This window comes from Pipra filicauda, unplaced genomic scaffold, assembly GCF_003945595.2.
Source record: "Pipra filicauda isolate LSUMZ 115617 unplaced genomic scaffold, ASM394559v2 scaffold67_size6003252_pilon, whole genome shotgun sequence".
Lineage (NCBI taxonomy): Eukaryota > Metazoa > Chordata > Aves > Passeriformes > Pipridae > Pipra > Pipra filicauda.
Genome location: NW_024104842.1, coordinates 1,133,387 through 1,158,161, shown reverse-complemented (window position 1 = coordinate 1,158,161; position 24,775 = coordinate 1,133,387). Strand labels below are relative to the sequence as shown.

At 42.1% G+C, this 24,775-nt stretch overlaps 1 protein-coding gene across 3 annotated transcripts; it reads left to right on the top strand.

Moving 5' to 3' along the window:
* The first annotated feature begins 1,412 nt into the window (after positions 1–1,412).
* On the top strand, positions 1,413–24,308 carry LOC113995425 (cytochrome P450 4V2). Of its 3 annotated transcripts, none has more exons than XM_027735487.2 (12): positions 1,413–1,611; positions 1,850–1,969; positions 8,496–8,608; positions 9,631–9,716; positions 11,244–11,434; positions 11,854–11,923; positions 13,025–13,151; positions 16,001–16,192; positions 17,858–17,960; positions 18,310–18,444; positions 18,613–18,792; positions 20,472–24,308. In XM_027735487.2, exons 1-12 carry the CDS (start codon positions 1,605–1,607, stop codon positions 20,645–20,647), a joined length of 1,500 nt encoding a protein of 499 aa, XP_027591288.1. In that variant the 5' UTR covers positions 1,413–1,604; the 3' UTR covers positions 20,648–24,308. The 3 variants fall into 3 exon arrangements, with proteins under 3 accessions (XP_027591288.1, XP_039244687.1, XP_027591287.1); XM_039388753.1 differs by adding an exon at positions 4,033–4,154 and having other exon boundaries at positions 1,413–1,969; XM_027735486.2 differs by adding an exon at positions 4,033–6,231 and having other exon boundaries at positions 1,413–1,969.
* Positions 24,309–24,775: the final 467 nt, after the last annotated feature.

The window sequence follows — 24,775 nt, the reverse complement described above, 5'->3', positions numbered from 1 at the left end:
GAACGTTTGCTGTCTACCAGAAGTATTTTAACACTTTTCCCTTTTGGTCAGTTTTGGGGCACCTGACAGAATCACAGTCATCTTACATGCTGATAATCATCATATCGTTGACTCATTCCATATTGGAAGGGACCTCAAGGATCAATTCCCCACCCACCACATGGACCACTTGTCCAGACCATCACACATCAGTTTCTGTAGGAGGAGGCTGTGGGAAATCATATCAGAGCCTCTGAGATACCCAGGTAGACAGTATCCACTGCTTGCCCTGTATCAACTGAGCAGGTTACTTTGTTATAAAAGGCAATACTTTGTTGTAAAAGGCAGTCATCTTTGTCAAGCGCACTTTGCTCTTCATGAATCCATGCTGGCTTTTCCTAATCACATACTTCATTAGGCTTGTGACAGCTCCCAGGAGAATTTGTTCTGTAAGTTTACCAGGGATCAGAGTAAGACCGATGGACCTGCCATTTTCTGCATCCTCCTTTAAACCTTTCTTGTAGATGGGATTGACATTAGCCGCCTTTTAGTCTTCTCAGATGTCTCCCGAAGTCCACATCTTCTCGAAGATTATGGAGAGTGGCCTTGGGCCATGTCAGTCAGCTCTCTTAACACCCTTGTTGGGTACTGTCAGAGCCCATCAATCTGTAGGGGTCAAGCGCCTTTAACAGTTCTCATACCAACCCTTCCTTCACCCGTGGTGGGTCTGCGTTTGCATCAGCCAGGATTTTTGTTCCTAAGGCCTGGTGCTGGAAAGGACATAGGTGAAGAAAGTACCTCTACCTTTTCAGCCTTGATGGTGGCTAATTCATCTCTCCTGTTTAACAGCAGGCAAATATTTTCTGTCTGTCTCTGCTTGTTGTTTACATACCTGTCCTGGTTTCAGCTGGCATAGAGTGTATTTTCTTCCTAGTAGCTGGCACAGTGCTCTATTTTGAATTTGGTATGCGAATAATGTTGATAACACTGATGTTTTGGTTGTTGCTAAGTTGTGTTTGTCCTACATCAAGGACATTTCAGTGTCCCATGCTCTGCCAGTGAGGAGATCCACCAGAAGCTGTGAGGGAGCGTGGCCAGGACAGCTAACCCTGACTGCCCAAAGGGATTTTCCGTACCACAGAATGACGTGCGCAGTATATGAACTAGTGGGAGTTGGCTGGGAGGGGCCCATCGCTGCTAAGGGGCAGACTGGGGATTGATCGATCAACAGGTGGTGAGTGATTGCATTATGCATCACTTGTGTTTCTTGGGTTTTATCCCTCTCCTTTTTCTATTTTTATTTTACTTTACAATCATTAAACTGTTCTTAACTGATGGCTTTATCTTTGTTCTGATGCTCCTCTCCATGCCATTGGAGTGGGGTGTCTGCATGGTACTTAGTTGTGTGCTGATAGTGTCTGCATGGTACTTAGTTGTGTGCTGATAGTATCTGAAGCCATGATAGTATCTGAAGATTCTGTTCTTGTAGGTTTTGACATCTCTGACTAATTTCAATATGAGCTGAGCTTTTGTTTTTCTAACTGCATCTCTGCACACCCTGCAGTGCCCAGTTACTTGGGCATAATCATGAATCCCAAAAGAAGGTTCAAAGAGAACTGGATGAGATGTTTGGTAAGATTTCCATTCCTCCTTTGTCAAGATTGAAGAAATGGGATATGCCATGTGGCCATTCAATATGCTTTAAGTAGGTAGAAGTAGTTGGGATGGGTGCTAGAAGGTGCATGAGAGAGTACTGAGAAAGTTTACCAAGCAAAGGGTAGGGTTTTTCTATTTTTTATAGTGAAGCAGTTATAGATAGTCACTAATTTGCTGTTGTTTTGACCCTTCTCCCTTTTGCTTTTTTCCTTAGAAGGATATCAAGTATGGAATGGCACAAATATTCAGATCATAATTTATGCCGTACACAGAAACCCCAAGATCTTCTGTGACGTGGAAGAGTTGAGGCCTGAGCGATTCTTCCCCACAAATTGTAAGGATGAGCACCTGTATGCTTTCCAAATATGTAATGTTGTTGATAGTTTGCATGCATCCATGACTTCATACTGACATTTCTGGTCTCACTAGGGGGTGTTGTGGAGGAATTTTCACCCCCATTTTCCCCTTCAGTCTTGCAATGGTAGGCTTTCATGGTTTCATGGTAGGTTTCTTGGTTTCGTGGTAGGCTTTTCAGCTGAGTGTAGGTGTCAGGGTGTCAGCAGCAGGGCTGCTGCTGGGATGGCCTCTGTGAGAAAAGACCTGAGAAGAGAACACACACGGTTCCTGCTGGTTCTGTGATGGACCCGCTGCAGGCCACAGCTGAGCCCAGCAGCCAAACCAGTGACATCTCTGTGAAAATGTATTTATAAAAGTGTACAAAAAAATGCTGAACAGGCAGAGGAGGATGGGGAGGGGAAAGATAGTAAAGCAGCAGTGCAAACACCAAGGTCAGTGAAGGAGGAGGAGGAAGTATTCCAGGCACCAGAGCAGTGATTCCCCAGCAGCTTGTGGAGCATGCTGGAGCAGGTTTATCCACAAGACCTGCAGCCCATGGAGGGGACCTATGCTGGAGCAGGAGAAAAGGGTGAGGAGGGAGAGGAATTTTTCTCTTTGTTTCTAACTTCCTATTTTTAATTGTGTATAAATTAAATAAAAATTACCAAGTTGAGTCTGTTTTGCTCATGATGGTAACTAATAAGCAATCTTCCAGTCTTTATCTTGACCCGTGAGGTTTTGCATCCTGTTGAGGGTGGGGAGTGAATGGATGGGTGTCTGGCTGCTGGACTAGGCTAACCTACCACAACTTCTAACAGGCTGTACAACCGTGATTGTGTTATAGGCAGGCACATCAAATATGGACAAGGGATTTCCTAGAGAAAATGTTGACACCAAATCTTCTGTATTGCAGGAATGCAGGTAGCAGATTCTTAGTGCTGTTTGTTTCTGTGACCCACATCACAAGTTTTTCCCAATCTTAACCTGCCCCATTTATTCATTCTCCGTGACCTCTAGCTTTCTTCATGTAATGTGTAGCATGCTGCTAAATGCTTTGTTTAAACTTGCTGGAGTTTAGCAAGGAGGAGGCCCTGTAGGATCTAGACAAACAACAAAACAGCGGGCGGAATCTCCACTTGTGACCTTGCATGAGTTATGATCATCCAACTTGACAGTGTGCATTTTCCTTGGCACGTGGATGCGTAAATATAGGTGTGGTGCTTTGGTAGCTACTTAGCCTTATTGTCTATTAATTATGACAACATCGTTGATACCTTATCAGAATTGCTTTACAACAGTAGGCTGTGTTCTGGGGGGACCAGTGGTGGTCTGCTTTGTTGTAAGACATAGCATTATCCTTGTAGGGAAGATTTTGGTTTCTTAGAGAGGAGGCAAACTTTTGTATTCTGTTGGGGATAATTCATTCATGCAAAATGTCTCAAGCGAAGGATCCCGATATGATGGCTACAGAACAGAGTAGTTGTTGCTGTACAGTGAACACCAGGTTGCAGAAACCAAGCAAGGTGTGCTTGGTGGAGGTGGGCATCACAGCAATCAATCTGTCTCTGAAAAACATAGCTGTGGTCTCTGTTTCTCAAATGCTGTTCATCTCCTCTACCTCTGTGAGAAAGGATCCACAGAAGGATTTGAAGCTGTAGATTTTTAGGCTACAGTGACATGAAATTTAGCATCAGGCCCTAAAATGCTTCTCTGAGGACTGGGGAGATCTCTGAGTTGTCCAGCACTGATAATATATTTTGAAATGGAGATGTACTGTGTTATATTTTTTTGTGTAGGTGATGACTGTTGGGGACTACAAATAGCCTGGGCTTTTTTAGAGTAGATTTCTGTATGAAGGTAATTATGTTGTGATGGTGTATGTTGAGAAAGAGAGAAGGTCTTACTAAGAAAAACCTTTCTTAAGAAAAAACAGTTTTTCAGAATGAGCAGTGTACTTCTCTTTTTTTCTTCTGTTGTATCCGACTCATTTTAGCTTTGCTTTGCTTTGGGTTTTTGTTTTTCTTGTTGTTAATGATGATTTTATTGCTTGCTTTATTGAAGAATCCAGGCTGCGTTCTAGGGACCAGCAGAATCCTGTGTTGTCATTTGTGCCTCTGGGCTTACACACCTGCCTTACAGGATGCATGCCTTCTGTCAACATGGGCAGAAGGGCTTCCACTTAGGTAAGAGGCTGAATAAAAGCAGGTTTGCGCTTTCATGTGCATTTATGAAAGCAAAGATTCACCAGTGGAGTGCTTACAGAAATCCAACACTGAGCAAATAGCTCTCTGGAACTTCTCTCCTATGGGACATCTTCCAAGGTTTGCAAGTCTCAGTGACATAATTAGACCTTAAAGATGCCAAAACTCTCATTTCTTCTTTCTTTTACATCTCATTCCAGTGTTGCTACTACCTTTTGTTAGCAGCATCACCATTGCCAGCTGCTGGCAGGATTTTGCTTTCCCTGTGGCTTTTCGCCTTCTCCCTGCTGTTTCACTGTTTCTCTTTTTTTTTTTTTTTTTTTCTTTCCTCCTGCAGAAGGAGTTATCAGGAGTTAGAAACATGGATTTTTGACTCAGAATCACAGTTAACCACTTTAAACTGCAAGGTTTTTTCTAAAGATGAGAGCATAATTACTCAACTGATCTCCATGTTAAAAAGGCTTAAGTTGAACCTCTTCATCCTGCGTCCTTACTTCCTTCCTAGGATGTCACCTGGACAAAAGAGGGAACTGATGGCTGTGTAGCTTGCCTTGTGTGTTAACAAGACAGGGCATGTATCTGCTGCTCTCTGTCACAAAGCATTACAAACAACAGCAAGAGTAGCAAAGTTCGTTTCCAGCTGTTTACTGTACATAAAGATACAACAGTCAGCATTTATGATAAAGTTTTTGCTGGGAGATTGCAGGAGCAAAGTACCAAAATTTAATCCCCTCTACTGCCAAGGGTCATCAAAATCTTATTTAATTTCTGATATTCTGAGCCTTCTGTTTGTGTTTTATGTCTTAGTTGTGTTTATGCTGTTTGTTTATTTACTAAAATGCTGGTGCAGTCAGTGCAATCATTTTTGGCACAAAGCAAACAGTCTGAGTGTGACTGTGGCTATAAGTAGCTTTTGTGCTGTATTCAGAGGGTGAAGTTTTGTGAATTGATTGTGAGCTATGCTGTCTCTTTACCAAACTTCTGTTTTACCACAAAGTTTCTGAGCGCTTTCTTTGAGGCACAGATGCTCAGTGACCCTGCAGCAGTGAGAAGAGACCCTGGGTCCTCCTGAGGCAGGAGCGGCAGCAGTGTATATGGTGGATATGGTACTGCCTCTGTGCGAGCACTTTGCAAGTTGTGGCACAGATGCTGGTACTGTCAGTAGTGTTATTGGCACCCTTTAGCCTATGCCTGAGCATTCAACAGTGACATCAGTAAAGGCCATTTGAGCTGAGAAGCATCAGTGTGCTTTGCAGTGCTGCTCTTGATCATGGGTCTGTATGGGATCTGGTTTGGGTAACTCTGTGAAACCATCAACCCAACTGAAGCTTAAAGCTATTCCCCATCTCACCCTTCAGTCATAGTGTTGGACAGCACTGGAGCAGTTCAGTTCTGTATGGCAAAATAGTGTTCTCTGAGCACCTGAAAACAGATTGAGAAAGATGATACTGAGAAAAATCATCCTTCCCAAATCATCAAAAATGTGTGTTTTCTCTTGACAGTGCTTTATGTTGTTTCCTGCTGAGGTATTGCATGGGCCTGCAAAGAACTTTCTCACTCTTCACTTGAATCAGAGGAGCGAAGTGAGGGCAGGGAAGGAGCACTGTTCCCTCTAACTTCTCTGCCATTAGGAAATGCTTACAGGCAGTCTCTCCATGTGCGTGTTTTTTAAAACTGTTTATTTCCCTGGGAAGAAGCTGCGCCTGTGGTCTTTGTGACAGCTCCGCCTCCTGCTCTCCTGGCCAAATTCCCCACACACTCAGCTTGGTGCAACAGCACTGGCGGGTACAGGCAGTGCCAGTTCCACAGCAGGGATCAAGGCTTGCAGCAGGAGGCTGAGAGGTGATGATGGAGGTTATGCAAGGATCCACAGGAAGACTCCAGCTGCTGCCCTTGGGGGCTGGGGTCATCACACTGTTGTTGACAGTTGTGGCTTTATGCTCCCTGCCCTCCCTGATGAGTTACTGGAGGCGATGGTGGATGATGAAGTCAATCCCGGGTATCAGCCCCTGCTATCCTGTGCTGGGAAATGCTCTACTCTTAGAACGGGGTGGAGAAGGTAAGACCAACTCACGCTGTAGCCTGGCTGTGAGGTCCCTGCACTGTGGGGTTTGCTGGAGGAGCCAGTGCTGGTGAGGTGCTTGTGTGTTTGAGCTGTGGCTGACTGGGGAAGGGGAATGGGAGATCAAAGGTGTGCTGATGCATTTAGGTCTGTCTGGGGCTGTGGGCAGTCTGCAGAGGGGAACTGTGTGAGGAGTGGGCAGTGAAGGGGAAAGGAGAGGAACTGCATAAGTGTAACATTATTATCAGTCAGAGATTAACTGGAAATTCAATCTGACAGCAGCTTCCAGATGCTGCTGCTGGACTCAGATGGTTACAGTTGTTGGTAGGGTGGAGGATGAATGCTGTCAGATGTGTTTTTTCAATGGGGAGGCATGCTGAGGGCTCTTGCAGGAAGTGCTATTTCACAAAGCAGAGCACTGTGTTCTCGTGACTGCTAGCTGTGATCAAAACAAAACTTTAAACAATTCTCTTCCCTCAAGTAAGCATGTGCAAGGGACTTTATCATGCTGAGTTGCTGGGTCACTTTCAGCAATCACAGAATTAGCTGTGACTTACATGTGTTAGATGCAAAAGAACTTGCTGAGTAGTTACAGTACTTCCCTCAAAAGCAAACCTTTCTGTTCTTGCACTTGTTAATGGGACCTTCTCTTTTGCCAGGTACTCGAGAGAGCACTAATGTGCTAGATGTTCCCTTTCCATTTGGTACCTCTTTTTTAACAGGAGCATATTTCTTAAGGAGTTTGTGGTGTGAAAGCATTGATGGCTGTGCTGTCAGTGGCCCAGATGCTTCTGTGTGTGTCTGTATGCTGGTTCTGCTTTGTGTACATGTGTTCCTGGCTGTGCTGCCTAGTATGCTGCCAGAAGAGAGACTGTGCAAGCATGGTAAAGTCAAGGACGAATACAGCATTGGAACAGAAATTGCTCAGTGCTGACCCATGCTGAGACATGGTGCCTCTGTTCACAAGGGTACACTGTCATATCTTTCCCCTGCATTGAACCCCATATCTAAATACAGATATGAGAGATCTTTGGTGGATGTGAGGGCAAGCAGCTTTCCAGGAAGCTGGCTTTGGGGAAGTAGTAGGAGGATCATAGTCAGGATGTTTATACGACCCTGACTGAGGGATGAATCTTCTTTTTTTTTTTTTCTTTTTCCCCCCCCCCCTCTTCTTTTTAAATTTTCTTTAAAAACCAGAACAAAACAGAGCATTGTTTCTATCTCCGGAAAGCAGGTTTGCTGGAGACCCTGATGTTCTTTGGAGTCTTTAATCTCATTTGTTAGCAGGAGTCACGTAGCCTCCATGCTTTAGTTAAGTTAGTGTCTTTGTTCTTGTTTATTTATGTAAAAATGAGTGCAGTTTGTGGTTTATAATAATTTTCATTTAAAATGTGACAATAAAAAAGATAGCTTTTATAAAAAATGGTAAAGTTTTATAGCAGAAAAAGAAGGGCTTTTCATATGATGGTGATTTGGTTTATTGGTATTGGTAGACAAATGCTGGAAAAGATGATATTTTAATCATGGCAATGCTAGGAAAAATATTTTAAAAATAGCAAAATAATCTGACACTCTTAAGCCTGTTGGGTAAGGTGTCATTAGAACTCAGACTAGGGAAGACTGTATTTGCACATTGATTAGGAAATGATTATTTTTCTTTTTTTTTTCCTCTGATTGGGGACCTTTGAGTTTTCAACTCTGCAGAGGCTTGATAGGATATCTATTATTGTTTAAGCTGGCTTCTGAAAGGGTATTCTTTGAATATCCTGATAATGGCCACCACATGTAGTGTTGCAGAATGAACCTGAATGCTGTCTGCGATGAGATAGCATCAGAGACCTTTTTGAATCAAACTAAACACCATCTACTGCTCCTCCCTTGCTCACAGATCCAGCTATCTCCCATGCTTTCTGTATAACTAAACTGACAATATATGGATTGGATGAGTGTGTAATAATGTGGGAGGAGGATTGGCTGAATTGCTGAGCTCACTGGTATGAAGTCCAATTGGCAGCTGGACAGAAGTGGTATCTCTCAGGTGTTCTGTGGCATAAATGATCTTATGAGTCTGTGCCCTTAGAGATTAGGACATCTGAATTGTAAAATCCACAGGTGCAAAATATGCTGCTTGATCATAAAGCGTCAACAAAATCAAAATTGCAGGGCATGTGGTGTAAAAGAGTTCATTACAGAAGTTTTTCTTAAGTCTTATTTAATAAACGCCCCTTTTTGAAAAGTTCTAATCTACCTTCTTATTCCAGGTTTTTTTAATCAACTAAAATTTTATTCTGAAGAGTTCAGGAAGTGGTCATTGTTCAATCTTTGGTTAGGACCATTGCCTGTCGTAGTTTTGTATCACCCCGACAGTGTGGAGGTGAGTGTGCTGGTCTCCTGCCTATTCTACTGTCATGCAGAGTGGTGTCCCTCCTGTTAGTTTGTATTATCTCAATGTACTTTTTGTTAAAAAGGACTTGGGCTGATTTTCCTTGGAATTGTCCTCTGACCCAGTTCTAAAGAAAGGCTTAAAGCAAAAGAATGTAAAAAAGCCTAGTCTGGGTGGGGAGGGGGGAGAGCTGGGAGGGGGGCATACTGAAGATGGCCAGCAAATGAAAGCACCAACACAATATGTTTTATACGAAGAAGCATCTCCTTTAGCTTTTTTTTTTCACATGTGTGAAAGCTTCTGCTCCCAAGATCAGAACAGGTAAGCAGACAGCAGGGAAGGTGGGACCACTGAAATAAGGATGGAACATTATGAAATACAGATTTCAGTGCTTGTCTCTGACTGACTTCTGCATTAGAACTTGGTGGGTCTGTCATGGTGCCATGAAATGTAGTCATTAGTTTTGCTACTGCCAGTGATTGTCCTTGAACAGGAATAGTTGTGCTTTCAGAAGAATTTGTAATGGGAAAGCTAGAAACTCTTTTTCACTTAGGAAGCCTGCAGAGTGTCTTCTCAAGAGGGTTAGATGTTTTTTTTCTTCCCTTCTGCAATCCAGAGGGGGTTGCAGAGAGAGCTGTGTTCTCTCTCTTTCTCTGCTACGCTGGAGACAGATAACTCTAACAGACATGCAGAGAGGCCTTGGGAAGGTGGGGGAGAAATGGAGAGGGTAAAAAGGTGCTGTACAGGGCATGAACTTGCCTTTTTTGTCCCTGGGGCCTGGTGCTTGAATAGCACTGTCAGGTATTTGTAAGTTTCTCATGCTTTGGCCTTCTAAATAAACTTTGAATTCTTTCCACTGCGTTGGCATTTCTGGGGATACCTGCATATTTTACTTTACAACTGAGAAGACAGGGTTTTCTCTCTGTTGGAGTGTTTATTGAAGAAAGAGTGAAGAAATCTCTCTCTATCTAACAAATGATATTTTTTTTCCTTGCTATTAATTTTTTTGACAGGTTATTTTGAACAGTTCAAAACATATAGAAAAATCATACCTGTATGACTTCCTGCATCCATGGCTGGGCACTGGACTTCTGACAAGGTATAATGAAATGCAGGTGCATTCCTGTCTTTTTGAAATTCGCAGGGGATATGATAGGAAGAGATCTTGGTGGCAGGAATGCTGTGTATATCTCTGAACAGAGAGATTGTGTGCATTGCTTATCTCAGCTGGTGATGCTGCAAACCAGTAGGATTGGCGTGAGGCTGGTGATGCTTTGGGGTAGGATTGGAGAGTATCTGCACCCTGCCCTTCATTTCCTTCATTAAGTGGAGGATCCTAAGAGGTGAGCTCAGGTAAGAGCATAGGTCAGGAGTGGAGAGGGGGAAGAGCAATGATGTAAGGGTTTGGTGTCCTCCAGTCTTGGGAGGGTAAAGGAAGGTTTAGTCTCGATGATGCAGATATTCAAGAGTGAGAACAAGGCGAGGGTAGAGTGGCTTTGGTGTCTTTGAGCCTCTTTTGAGTTTTTGCGAGAAGGTCACGGTCCCCCTGTTAGTTTGTTTCTCTTCTATGGGCTTTGCTGCTTGTTTGGAGCCCTCAGAGGTGAACTCCTTGTGCTTTATGATGGGACCATGGTGGTGTAAAAACCAACTGTGATCACATGGTGTGAGAAGTGCAAGTTTATGTGAGAGAATGAGGAATGCCTTTTATCCTGAATTTTGTTCATGGCCCTTAAGAAGCCAGTTAGCAAGCAGTAACAAAGTGCAGAAAGTTGAGGTCCATAGGCATCAGACATCTTCACTGTTAAGTCTTCTTCCTTGTTCGTTATTTTGTGTCCCATAGACTTATAGAGATATTTTGACTTCTTTGTGCTTACAAAAACATAATGGAGGCAAATGTTCCAGTCTGTACTGATTAAGGGCAGCACTGGTAGACAGCAAGCAGATAAGCTGGCCTGAGGAGTGCCCCAATAGGAAGTTAACAGGAGTAGTGGTGTGATGGTTTTGCCTTGTAAGCAGAGGTGCCAGCTGTGTGCCTGTGGCACATGTGATTCAGAAAAAGCAAACAAGAACCCCCAGGAAGCTATTTCCATTCTCTGTGGCTCTCTGCTTGTTCACTGGCATGAGGGAACTGGTTGCCTGTCTCCAAGGGAATACTTGGAAGCCAGGCCTTGAGGCGGTCATTTTGTTAATGTCCCTAGGCCCTAGTTCTCCGCAATCCTCATTTCACAGTCAGCAGATGAAGGGAAGCATGACTAGTGATTCAGAGAGACACTGTGGTGGGTTGAGGCCTTGATGCTGAATAGCTGTTTTGTCCTATAGGAGGCTTCTACTTGGTCCCTCTGAGCCTGTGCACTGACCAACAAGGCTGTATTGCCTGGAGGCTTGTTGGCATCTCTGTTTGTTGAGAGCAGCTAGAGAAATGGTGGCTTCTGCTTCTGAGAGATCTGGAGCAAGAAATATTAACATTTGCTGCTTCTGGGGAGTGCTATGAACAGCTTAAAGAGACATCTACAGAGTGTCCACCTCTTCCAGGCTGCAGTATTTACTGTATACTTCCTGTGATGGTGAGGTTTTTATTTTTGACTTGGGAGTTTTTAACCCTTCCTTCACTCCATTAATTTTACAGCACTGGAGACAAGTGGCGGTCGCGGAGGAAGATGATAACTCCCACTTTCCACTTTGCAATATTGAATGATTTTCTAGAGGTTATGAATGAACAAGGAAGTATTTTGGTTAAGAAACTTGAAAAGCATGTTGACAAGGAACCATTTGATGTCTTTCTGGATATCACTCTGTGTGCCCTTGATATCATCTGTGGTAAGTCCTCTTCAATTATTGTGGTGGGACTGTAAATGATGTGGATGCTCATGACTACAGCTGTGCCAGTTTGTGTGAGGAGGTGATTGAAGAGGAACATCCCTGCATATGGTGTGAATGCATTTCTATCCTCCCAAGGCCATCCTTTCTCCCAGGGTTTATTATGTGCATCTGAGCAGGTGAGTTTGTGGGATTGGCACGACAGAGATAGCATCTGAAGTGAGGTTGTGTTGAAGAGCAATATTTCTGGGCATGGAAACACAAAGCAAGCTCATCATCTGGAAAGGGATGTTTGTATTCACCTGTCAAAGGGATGGTGTGGTGACAGTCAGAAGCTGGGAGCAGTAGTAACTTACTGTGTACACAGACTTTGCATTTCACTTTGCACATGTGAAATGTTGATATTTTTCTCCTTCTAGAAACAGCAATGGGCAAGAATGTAGGTGCTCAGAAGAATAAGAATTCTGACTATGTTTCTGCTATCTACAGGTAACTGGACATTTTCCTTAGCTACTGCTCTAGCTGGAGTTGATGCTGCTGGTGTCAGGAGGGAAGACCAGGGGGGCAGAGATGGAGGGATGTAAAGCACTGGAACAGACCAACCCTGAGTCACTAAATACCCTGGAGATATTTGAAAGACTTGTAGATATGGCACTTAGGGTCACAATTCAGCAGTCAGTTAACACTAGGGTTAACTAGTTGAACTCAATTATCTAAAAGGTTTCTTTCAGCCTAAATGATTCTATGATTCTATGATCTCACTCCAAGCTTTCGATGGTGCTTGTTGATTGCAGGTACGTTATGAAAGAAGGTGTGGACTTCTAGAGTTTGATTTTCATCGATTCCTTGGCCTTTCCCAAATTGTACCACAAGTGGGCATGAAGTTGGCCTAAATGTAGTAACTACTTCTTGAAGTCTCTGCAGCCAAAGCATGTGCAAGAGCTGCATAGCAATGACAATCAGCCCTTCCAAATGTACTCCAGTTTGTTTGAGCATACTTGAAGTCTCATATTCTTTGTTTTAAATACTTTTACATGTTATCTGGCATATATGGTATCTGGAATTGTACTCGAGTTGTGTTTGAGCATAAGGATACTTAAGTCTCATGTTCTTTGTTTTAAATACTTTTATATGGTGTCTGGTGTATATGGGATCTGGACAATCAAGTAGGAATGTAATGATGTCAGATGACTGAGTTCTCAGGGCAGATATTTTGGAAGCCTGTCATGAGTAGTCTTTTCGACGTGGCCAGTGCCTTACTGAAGTCACATGGGACTGAACTGGATGACTTAATAGGTCTGTTTCAAGAGGATTCCAACTAAGTGAGAATATGCTCTCCTTCTCAGAGAACAATGCTTAAAGATATAAAACATGGTGATGCTGGGACAGGTAACAGAAATTTTGAGATGGTGTAAGATCAGGAAACAAATGTGAACGGCCTTCCTTTCAGATGAATGAGTTTAAACTCACACAATCTGTTAAATTCTACTTCATTAGGGTACATAGAACACTTTTTTTGTTTTTTGAAAGTGTGTCGTAGTTTATTTTTTTGTCAATAAATGTTACATGATATAATTGTTTTGCCCCTAGGATGAGCGATCTAATCCAACAGAGACAGAAGAGCCCTTGGCTTTGGCCTGATCTTTTATACATGCTATTCAAGGAAGGAAGAGAGCACAAGAGGAACCTCAAAATCCTTCACAATTTTACAGATAGAGTATAATTCTTTTGTTTGTTTGTTATTTATAATGATAATTTTAGTTATTGGAGCCAAGTCTTGCACTCAGTAGAGAGCTTCCAAATGGGATGAGGTTCAGCCTCCTTGATATGCATGTACTAAGAGAAGAGCTCTCTCTCAATTGGGATGCTGAGGAATTCCCCGAAAAGAAGACAATAGTTGACTTCCCTTTCTGGAGTTCTGTCAAATTTAAACAATAGGAAGTATACAAATCCAAGGGAGTGTCAGGACTTACAGCGGGAATTCATTGAACTCTTGTTCTGCCCCAGAAGGAGAAGCATCCGAAGCACTTGCAAGAGCTCACTGCCAAGTTTGGAGCAGTAAGCGTAGGGCTCTGCGTGGTGATGCTATTTGATCCAGCCCTCAGAAATTGAAGGCTATATTCATTTTTCCCTATTCAGAGCAGAACTGCTCAGATAAGCAAACAGATACAGGTCTCCACATCAGCAGAAAGACACTTTGACACAGAAACCATTAAGCATGTGTCACTGACTTGGCATAAAATGCAGTGTTCTCTCACTATGTTAGACTGGAAATAACAGCCCTTTCACTCACCAAATAATTCCCACGCTACTCTTGCTAATGTTTGCCTTCCAAATCTACTTCGAGGATGTTTTCAGACTGCTTTCCCTATGCATGTATGATGTCGTGGCATCAATGTCTATGACAAAGAAAATAATCTCTGAACTTCGATTACATATAATGAGCCACATTGTGTTTTTTTAAGTACGTCATGTTTTGCTTCCTTTTATTGGGAACTGCAGCAGTGAGACCTGAGAGAGGCTCTTAAGAGGACGTAAGATAACACTTGCTCTCTTCCTATGCTGCAGCTGAATATAAAAAGCCAAATCTTAGAAGACGACAAAGAAACAGTAAATAATAATGTCACCTAGTGTAGGTGCTGACAGAAAGAACTGAGTCAGCACAGCTTCATGAGAGGAAAGTCCTACTTATCAACCTTGATTTCCTTTTATGACAAGGTAATCCATCTAGTTGATCAAGGGAAGCCAGTTGATGTAATCTTTTTGGATTTCAGTAAAGCTTTCAGTACTGTCTCTCACAGGACCCTTCTGGACAAAATGTCTATCTGGATAAACACATCTCGTGGTGGGTGAGCAATTGGCTCACAGATTGAGCACAGAGGGTAATAGCGAATGGGTGAACATCAGACCGGTGACCTGTCACCTTGACAAATTAGAGGACTGGGCAATCACCAACTATATGAAGTTCAACAAAGGAAAGTACTGGATTCTGCACCTGGGATGGGGCAACCCCGGATATTTGTACAGACTGGGGAATGAGATGCTGGAAAGCAGTGCCATGGAAAGGGACCTGGGGGTCCTGGTTGATGGCAAGTTGAATATGAGTCAGCAGTGCCCTGGCAGCCAGGAGGGCCAACCATGTCCTGGGGGGCATCAGGCAAAGCACTGCCAACCGGTCGAGGGAGGGGATTGTCCCACTCTGCTCTGCACTGGTGCAGCCTCACCTTGAATATTGTGTGCAGTTTTGGGCACCACAATATAGGAAAGATATTAAGCTATTAGAGAGTGTCCAAAGGAGGAGAACAAAGATGGTGAAGGGCCTTGAGGGGAAGCCGTATGAGGAGCGGCTGAGGGCACTTGGTCTGTTCAACCTGGAGAAGAGGAGACTGAGGGGAGACCTCTGTCTACAACTTCCTCATGAGGAGAAGAGGAGGGGTAGGTATTGTTCTCTTCGTTATGGTGACCAGGACAGGACAGGACCCAAGGGAATGACCTGAAGTCATGTCAGGGGAGGTTTAGGTTGGATATTAGAAAAAGGTTCTTCACCCAGATTGTGGTTGGATACTGGAACGGACTCCCCAGGGAAGTGATCAGATCATCAGGCCTGACAGAGTTCAAGAAGCATTTGGACAATACTCTCAGTCACATGGTGTGACTCTTGGGGATGGGCCTGTGCAGAACCAGGAGTTGGACTCAATGATCCTTGTGGGTCCCTTCCAACTCAGCATATTCTGTGATTCTGTGAAAGATGGTTCAATATGTGACATACAGGCATGTTCAGTGAGGCAAGCAATGTGTGTGCAGAAACTGTATTTTTTCTGCCATTCCGTGCTTCCTCTGAACAGAATTGCATGCTCTACAGCCTTTCTTTTTAATTATTCTGTTTTTAAAAGCAATGCCAGTTTATGAAGGGTTCTGTTTTGTTGTTGCAACAACAGTGGTAACAACAAGAAATCTGTCTGTTACTGGGGCTTTACTTTGACCTGGAAAAGGGAAGTTCAACCATTGCTCTCATACTGAAGAAAGTTCGGGAAGCTTTAATCTAGTGGTTAAGCGATGCTATGTGTAGCGTTGATGCAGGGTTGTGGTATGTCTTGTCTTCTCTTCAGTCTCCTGGGTTCCTCAGGGTTGGAGGTGAGATATTTTCCTTAGTTTATGGGATAGGATAGAGAAGATCTTATTAGTGGTTAGTCTGTTGACATTGTGATGATTTTTTTGATTTGCTGTTGCCATTGTTGACATTCATGATTGGCTGGTTCCAGATACTCTGGAAATGTTTACACTTCTTGATGATCAACAAGTTGTTTATGTAGTTTGGCTGTCTATTTCTTGATCACACAAAGGTTCATTCTGTTGCATGGGACAAGAGGTGTTGGTCATATTTCACCTACTAACACAAAAGGTCAGTCAAAGTTCATGACCTAATGCTGATAGCTATGCTAACTAGATCATGTGGACTGCTATAGATGGATGTTGTTGTTTTGATAACTTGGGACAAAAATCTATGATGTAGACTATGGGCCTGTGCTGAATGCATTATATCTGATATAATGGTTCTAATCTCAGGTCATTGCAGAAAAAGCTGCAGAACTTGAAAACACTAAGCAAAAAAACCATGATAATGATGGCAACTGTGAAGAAAGTGTCTCCAAAAAGAGAAAAGCATTCCTGGACATGCTGCTGAGTGCAACAGATGATGAAGGGAACAAACTGAGCTACAGGGACATTCGTGAGGAAGTGGATACTTTCATGTTTGAGGTAACCAAGGAAGCCACTGGTTTGTTTGTGGGTTTTTTGTTTTGTTTTGTTTTGATTTTTCTGGTTTTGTTTTTTTGTTTTGTTTTGTTGTTGATGTTGGTTCTATTTGTTTATTTTGGATGTTTTTTTCCCCAGAACCTGAGATTCAGAATTTGAGGGTAGTGACTCTTGTCTTAATTCAGGAGCTTGCTTTTAGTATGGAGTTATTTTAGCCCTGGAAGCCTAAGAGGAAATATCAGTCTTTCTACCCTACAAAGGTAGGATAGAAACATTGATGTGCCCTGGCAAAATGTTGGGCAATACATGTGTGGTAGGCCCTGCCTATATGAACAGGCTCTACTCATGAAAGCAGGTGAGTAATACAAGCTTAATGACTGACGCGGACTGTGGGCTCTTGGCTTATGTTGCAAACCTCATTAACACTGAACAGAGCTCTGAATGGTTTTGGTGTTTTGTCATCTCTCCTCACGTTTTGTCCATTGCCATGTTGGCTGTTCCTGGTTCTGTTGTCAGCTGTGTATTAGTGTGTTGTCTTCTCATAGAATCTTACACAGAATGGTTTGGGTTGGAAGGGACCTTAAAGATCATCTGGTTCCAACCCTCCTACCATAGTCAAGGATGTCATCTGTTAGATTAGGTTGCCCAGGGCCCCATCCCACTTGGCCTTGGACATCTTGAGAGACAGGACATTCACAACTTCTCTGGACAACATATTCCTCACTACTCTGTGAGTAAAGAATTTCTTCCTAACATCTAATTTAAATCTCTTCTCTTTTAGTTTAAAACCATTCTCTCCAAACCCTCTGATCATTTTCGTGGCCCTTCTTCATGTCTGGTTCTCTGTCTAATGAAGGATCTAAACAAGATTTTCACAAGTTTCCCACACGCTTCCATTAGGTGGACCTGAATTCTGTCTCAGAAGAGCTTATGTCATAGAATCATGTTACTGCTATTGTAACCTAGAGAAACTCTCCTCCCATTATTACTATTTCTGTACTACATCAGCATCCTGAACTTCACTGTAGGTGCACTTTTTCAGTACCGAAATCCTTTTTTGGTCAACTTTTCACTTTTCTGTTCTCCCCTTTTTTCTCTCTTTTTTTACTTCTTTGGTTCCCCTTTCCTCTCCCCTTTCTTTACTTCTCATTGCCTTCCTAAGAGCTGAGAACTAGTAGTTGATCCCCTTTTCATAGAAAACCAAGAAGTATTTTCTCCTTTGGCTACTGTAATGTGTCTTATTAGACCATTTTTAGATAGTTTTGTAAAGGTTACAAGTTGTGTCCATTTTATCTCTCCTGCAGTAGTCATTGGCCCCCCCAGATGTTATGTTGTTGACTGGACAAAAATATGAAAATACATCCATTTCGTTGTGTAGAGGCTGATACTTCATACAGCTTCTGAGAATCAGGAGAGATTTTGCTTGTGTTATTTCAATCCTTTTCACTTTTGGTCAGTTTTCAGCACCTGACAGAATTGTGGGTCATCTTATACCTTGATAATTAGTGTGTTGAATAGAGTGTTTCACTCTTGATTCTTGTTTTTCTCGTGGTCATGGGCCTAATAAGTGTCGCTTTCCATATTACCTGCATACCTAAGTGTTTGCAAAGCCCACTGGTGCACAGGAATAGAGTTGAAGTGAATGTCTTTGTAAATCTGAACCTCTAGGGCCATGATACAACAGCAGCTGCTATGAACTGGGTCCTATACTTGCTTGGACATAATCCTGAAGTTCAGAAGAAGGTTCACAAAGAATTGGACGAGGTGTTTGGTAAGTTTCCATTCCCGCCTTCACTGGGGCTTTGGCGATAGTTGATGCATTTGTGAGTGGAGATGTGTTAGAAGCTGAGATGTAGAAGGGGAGGTAGGAGCATGCCTTCTGGCCCTTTTGGAGCTTTCAGCAGCTAGAAGTGATTGGGACGTGTGTGGGAAGATCTGTAGGGGTGTTCAACCAACCTTACGTCTTGGGGGCAAGATATGCATGTTCAATATATGTGTAACAGGTTCTTGTATGTAGTCTTGGTGCACGATAGGAATTCCTGGAGGGATCTAGGGTGAGTTTGTTTAGCCAGAAATGGGGAGTTTTGATCTTGCTCATTCCCCTGTTTGTTTTTGGACAGACAACACTGAGCGTCCTGTTACAACAGACGACTTGAAACAGCTTCGATACCTTGAGTGTGTTGTGAAAGAAGCCCTTCGGCTCTTCCCTTCAGTTCCCATGTTTGCCCGTACCTTGAGAGAGGACTGCTGTATTAGTAAGTAAGCTGTATTTGCCACTTTCTGTCCTGTTAGCATGTCCTCATGGGAGATGTTTCCCAAGTAAATGGCAACATTGTTTTATTTTTTACTGTACTGTTGTGCATAGAAAGTCACTTATTTGCTGTTGTTTTGACTCTTTTTCTTCCTTTCCCTTTTCTCTTTAGGTGGATATCAGATACCAAAAGGTGCAACTGTTCTTGTTTTAACTTATGCCCTGCACAGAGACCCGGAGATCTTCCCGGACCCAGAGGAGTTCAGGCCTGAAAGATTCTTCACTGAAAATTCTAAGGGAAGGCACCCGTATGCTTACGTGCCCTTCTCAGCTGGTCCCAGGAACTGCATTGGTAAGTATCTGAAGAAGCCTTTGAAATGTGACAGTTTGGCTTTTGGTGTGGTAACTGAGACAGCAACGAGTGTATCAGAAATTTAAGTCTTGATGTACCTGCTAATTGTGTACTGTCCTTCCTGCCCCCACTGCCCCCAGCCCCTGAATTCTGGGCGCTGTGGGCCCTGCAAGCCTAGTGCTTGAGCTGCCACGTTTGTTTCTTCCCAAGTTTCTTCTTGAGCTGCCACATTTGTTTCTTCCTAGAGACCAGTGTCTATCACACTGATGTTTCCTCCTCTCTGCCTGTGCAGCCTGGTAGCATGTTATTTGGCTCTTGTGTTAGGACAGGATTCCTTCCAAATTTCTGATTCTCAGTGTTAGCAAGACAGAGTGAGAGAAGACAAATGCCCTGCACCTGTTTTGATCTAGAAACATCTCCTCTGTCTCTCTCATGATCTGAGCTGAGTGTCCCAGACATGCAGTCTGCAACTGATGTATTTTTTCCCTCTTTTCTGACACTGTAGTTGGTTTGGTCTTTTCACTGTCATCCCAGAACTTGTTAGCTCTTCTGATGCCACTGAGATGCTTGGCATTCATCTGTGCTCAGAATAGAGGCATTGTTGGTTTTATTGTAGAACATGTGAAAAGACTGTTCCCTGCACTGATTTTAACTGCAGGTGGGGAATATCCAGAAAATGTCATGCCATTTACAGGAACAGGAAATATAACTTCTTCTGGGTTTTTTGGTTTTGTTGGTTTGGTTTGATTTCTTTTTTTGGGGGATGGTGTTGATTTGTTTTGATTTGTCTCATTGGTAGTAGGTGCCCTTCCCATAAGAATAGTAAACTAGGTCTTTCCATGTTCCAGAGAGAAATCTAATCTAATCTAACATGTCTAGCTAGTTCCTGAGTGTGAAGGAACATGTGCAGGAGAGATGGTTCATTAATATCATTGCAGAAATGCATCACTGCGTTCATGTGTATGGACATCCGTCTAAGCATATTATACAGAGGGGAGAACAGAAAAAGTTCTGAGCCCTGGCTTTGTGTCCTGTGCTCATTTTTCAGTTTAGTTTGTGTGAACTGCCAGGATTGTGGCACTTGGTTTGATTTCCCTCATGTTTCTCTGTTCTCCCCTTTCCTTCTTCACCTTTCTCTGAAGTGTAAATTGAACTTTGCCATCTGTGCTACCAAATCATCAGAGTGTGTGAGGTTTAATGATCACTGAAGGAACGTCTGTCTGTCATTCCGTTGCAGTCATGCCTCCTTTGCTCTTCTCCACATGTATGGACCAATGACATTTTTCACTCTCCACAGTCCCTGTATGGCATCTTCTGCTCTGGTCTGCCATCCGTTCCCCCTACCTAGTCCATCCAGGAGATATGACAAGGTTGTGTTTTGTAGAAGTTCCATAAAAAGGGTTGACTGTTTCTGCTTTGCTGTTTGAATTCTGTGTACTATGGGAAGGAAGACACAATGTGGATTATCCCAGGAAGGCCAGAGTTTTCATGCAGAGAAAAGTGCTAGTATTGTTAGGATCCATGTAAACTCGATTTTGGCCTAAGGCTAGTTCTGTTCTCAAGGCAGATGCACAGTCTTTGCTCTCTCCTGTTCCTGGGAGTATCATGGTGAACATCCAAGTGCAGCAGCCATTGATGCAACCTTACAATAACTTTTCTTCCTGCCCTGTAACTTGTAGGTCAGCGCTTTGCACAAATGGAGGAGAAAACTCTTCTAGCCCTCATCCTGCGGCGCTTTTGGGTGGAGTCATGTCAAAAGCCAGAAGAGCTTCGTATAGCTGGAGAATTGATTCTTCGTCCAAATAATGGCATCTGGATTAAGCTGAAGAGGAGACCAAATGCTGGATCAGAATGAAACCCATTTCAAGGGTTTACTTCCAAAAATATTCAAGCTATTTAGGCTGAAATATGTTTTAAAATCAGATATTTTGGTGTCAGTCCAGCAGTGTGTTAAAACTGGTTGTTACTGTTTCATTAAAGATGTTGTAATAGTCTTAAATTGCTCTACTTTTCTAGTACTTGTGAACTTCATGTTAATCTTTGAACTGCAAGTCTTTAAATATTAACTTTTAATGCCTTATCTGCTCAGATGAAACTATTCTGTTGCAACAGTGCCACAAAACCTTAAGTTATGGTAGTAGCAACCAGATCACAACAAGTGATCTGGTTACATGCCATAGCATTTGCCATGTAACTGATAGTCTCAAATATTTGTACAGTTTTCAGGTTTCTGAAATATACAGTATCAGGTTCTGATAATTCTTCCTCTCAGGCAATATTTTTCCTTTTTGATAATGACTGTATCTGTGAAGATGAAGCAAAAATCTCTGGTGACTTCTCTCCTCCTCTGTAAACATTTACAGTAGTTCTTAAATAGTGAGTGCTCTGAATTATTTTTAGCAAAGTATACCATAAGCATTAATCTGTATAACCATACCAGGAAGTAGATAGTGTGCAAATTACACACTGGATGTCTCAATGACAGAACCACTGTATTTGCAAATAAACTTCTACTATGCCTCAATATGGAATGAAATTGCATCTGTAGAAATTGCATGCCTGTATGCAGGTAAAGTAGAGATGCATAATTATTTCTTAGCATCAGTTGCTTTGGGGTGATCAGTCAACCAGATTTTACTGTGTTGCTCAAAGCTCAAACAATGAGCCAGTGTGCTCATTCTAGGGTCTTGTAAAACCCTGAACTTGCTTGGCAAGTTTGTTAGAGGGGGCTTAGGTACTTCAATTCCCCGAGACAGGCATAAGGGAGAACACTGTAGTGTTTTCAGGAGGTTAAACAACAAACTTTTACTGGCAGACTTCAGAGAATAAGGGTACTTGGCAAGTTTCCTTAAAGCAACATTCAATCAAAATAAAGCATTTCACAGAGCATTGACTTAGCAAACTCTAGCCCATCCAACTTCCAAGTTACCCAGATTTCAAGACAAGGAAATTTGAAGAAGAAAGAGAAAGAAAGGGGAGAAAGAAAGACTAATAATCACTGCTTGAATTCCAGCACGATCTCAGCTCCTATAAAATGCAAACGGGCCACAACCCTGTGTATTCCTGTGCAATTGCTTTTATTGGCTCTGGTCTCTCTTCTCCTAGGTGGGGCATTCAGTGTGCCAGTGGCTAATAGCCATTCTGGGCTGGACTAGATCTTGAGGGGTGAGGGGTGTGGAGCAGTGCACCATCCCTTCTTGGCTGAATTTACCCTGCTCCCCCTTGCAACCCCCCTACCTCCCTTTTTAGTTATTTTGAGGCAGTAATCATTTTCTCCACTCTCTCACAGGCCATGAAGGCAACATACACAGTTTTTTGCTAATTGAAGTTAAAGATGAATCACAGTGATGGAATAAAGTGTCTGTGAAAAGTTTCTGACTGTTGGTACCTTCAGGACAGGTCAAAATCTGTTACAGGCCACACAGCTTTTTGCAAGCTCTGAAAAAGCTGATGGCTAGAGCAAGGTCAGGTCTTCTAGCTGATCTGCCCTTTACTTGTGCCCTATGCTTTGGGACTTCTTTTGGCTGGTGTCTGTTGCTCCAGCACGGTGCCGTACAAAGAAGGGAGCCCGCTGATAACCACACTTCTGTCTTTAGGTGCTGATGCAGCTCTTGCTCTTGCCCTATGGTTGGCAGTGAGGGTTTTTGGTGTGCTGTTGCCTTTAGGTTGTTCTGGGGCTTTGGGCACCCTGCAAAGGGGAACTGGATGAGAAGCTGGAGGTCAGAGCTGATACAGCCAATATGGCTTGGTCCAGTCTAATGAGTAACATGGTACAAAGTAACAAAGGAGTAATCGGTCTTTACTGGTTTTGTTGATCTTTTGTCTGTTTCCGTGTGCCCTTTTAACAATACTTTGTGGTTTAGCACCTGGGATACTTCCCTACTTTGTAGAACGTCATAATAAAGAGAAAATAATTTCTATGTTTTCCAAGTAAATTAGAGGTTTCCTTGAACCTGCCAAATTCTTTATGTTCTGATGAACCTAGGTTTTACCATTTTCTGAGGATCTTATAAAAAGAAAGTATTTAATTGCTGAGTTTACATAAATGAAATTACAGATCTTGACAAAGAGTTTGTAATTGCTACCTTTATTTTGCCCTTAAGAAAAAAAAAGTCATGTAGCAATGGCAAAATGGCTGCATTCTTCAGCCTTCTTTTTCAAATAGGTTTCATTTCTGTATAATAACAAGAATTTAAGTTTCCAGGGCTGAATGTAAACATTGTTTTCTTTATAATGAGATAACTTTTGAGACTACCTTCATATGTTAATACACAGAATACAAATGACAAGTGTTTTCTTAAGGAATTATTTCATACTTTCAGGTACTCAGCAGTGTGAGCTTTCAAGGTATACAAGATTTGCATCCAAGATATGTTTTCTCAGGACTTTTGGTATGTAGTTGAAACCTGGAGAGGTACCTCATGTTTTCCTAAACTATGTCCTTAAAGCTGAAGACTTTCAAGACTTCCTTTTCTTCTGTGGAATCTATTTTGTAGAAACAGTTTGTAAGATAGACCAAATTATAGCAATTCTTTCCATAAGATAATTTTTTTTTACTTCTAGCTATTCTGGCCAATATTTTTTCTTGCACTTTGTTTTTGTATCATACTCTTCTCATATAATGAGATCTCAAGTAAATTATAATTTCTTTATGATTTCTGATGTGAACAAGAAAACAACTGAGACAAAAACTAGATAAAACTGTAATGAGAAACTCATTATTAAAAGTGCATGGGCTCAAATACTGGCCCATGTTGCCAAAGTGGAAAATCCCTATTTAGTGATGCACATAGTATCTTTGCCAAGATAAGCACTGATTTAATCCTGTAATCTTTGTGTTTGAAGCTGCTCTGAAATGGCGGTGACCTCTCATCTTCAGTTGTGAAATTTGGTTTTTAAAGCACTCTGAGGCTGCTAAGGAAATAAATATTGAGGAAAAAATACTGAAGGTACTGAACTTTCTACTGGGATAGCAGAAACAGAGCATATGAGTGTTTCTGGTTAATGGTTTACAGCTGTTATGGAGAACACTGACAATAAAGCCTGTGTAACATCTTGGGAGGTTCTGCTTGAGAGCTCCTGCAGATGCCTCAGAGGAACTAGAAGTTTCCAGCCAGCTTGACACAAACTGCTTTTTGGCGCCTGAAAGCTGCATGTTTGGACTCATGCAAGAGGTGGACTAATGGTGCTTTCTAAACATCCACCTGCCTTCCTGAATTTAATCCTCATGCTGTAAAAGACAAAACTTCATATGTAGATTTTAGTACACTGCTGCAAACAGATAATTTTGCCATGTGTTTTAGCTCTAAATTGAGCTAAAACACTCAATTTATCATCAATCTGCTCTGTTTTTTCTGTTTATTTGAACTGTATACCTTATTTTTCCAAAAGTGTGGAGTTGGAGTTTTTTGGGGGTTTTGTTTGCTTGTGTTTTAATAAGATAGTAATGAACAGGAATAACTGCCCAATATCTGACCTGGAAAGCCTAGATGAGAAATAAAAAGTGAAGAAATTAAGTCCTTGGAGAAAAGTTCTAATCTTTTTGTGCCACCAAGTGAAATGCATGCAGACATGTACACACACAAAGGCAAAATAATTATTTTAACTGAACACTAATACAAGTTGAGCAATACAAAAAGTTGTAAGTTCAACTTGTTCTTTTTATAAATATTCTGATAAGTGGTAGGTTTTGTGATTACTTTTATGGTGATGAAAACTTCGTAATTTGAAGTAAAGGTGAAAATTTTTCCAGGGGTGTGAAAAATTATCATCACTTTTTGGATGAGAAAAGAGTTGCATATTTGTGGTTATACAGGAAGGCTTCAGTGGTGTTGCCTGGCAATAGTGTGGTGTACTTTTCCAGAGCTGTGTTCCCATGATACCTGTCCACCCTGTGACCAATATAAAAATCTGCTTTTCTGAGTTAAAGGTCAGAGCTGTACAGACATCTTAGTCTCAAAACATTTCTTGTCACAGGACTAAA

What these genes read in the sequence shown, in the direction of transcription:
- LOC113995425 (XM_027735486.2), top strand. Translation starts at nt 6,018, where the DNA reads ATGATGGAGGTTATGCAAGGATCCACAGGAAGACTCCAGCTGCTGCCC. An exon ending in GGCACTGGACTTCTGACAAG is followed by an intron (nt 9,717 to 11,243) that starts GTATAATGAAAT and finishes TTAATTTTACAG; the next exon opens with CACTGGAGACAAGTGGCGGT. An exon ending in TGGTCCCAGGAACTGCATTG is followed by an intron (nt 18,793 to 20,471) that starts GTAAGTATCTGA and finishes TGTAACTTGTAG; the next exon opens with GTCAGCGCTTTGCACAAATG.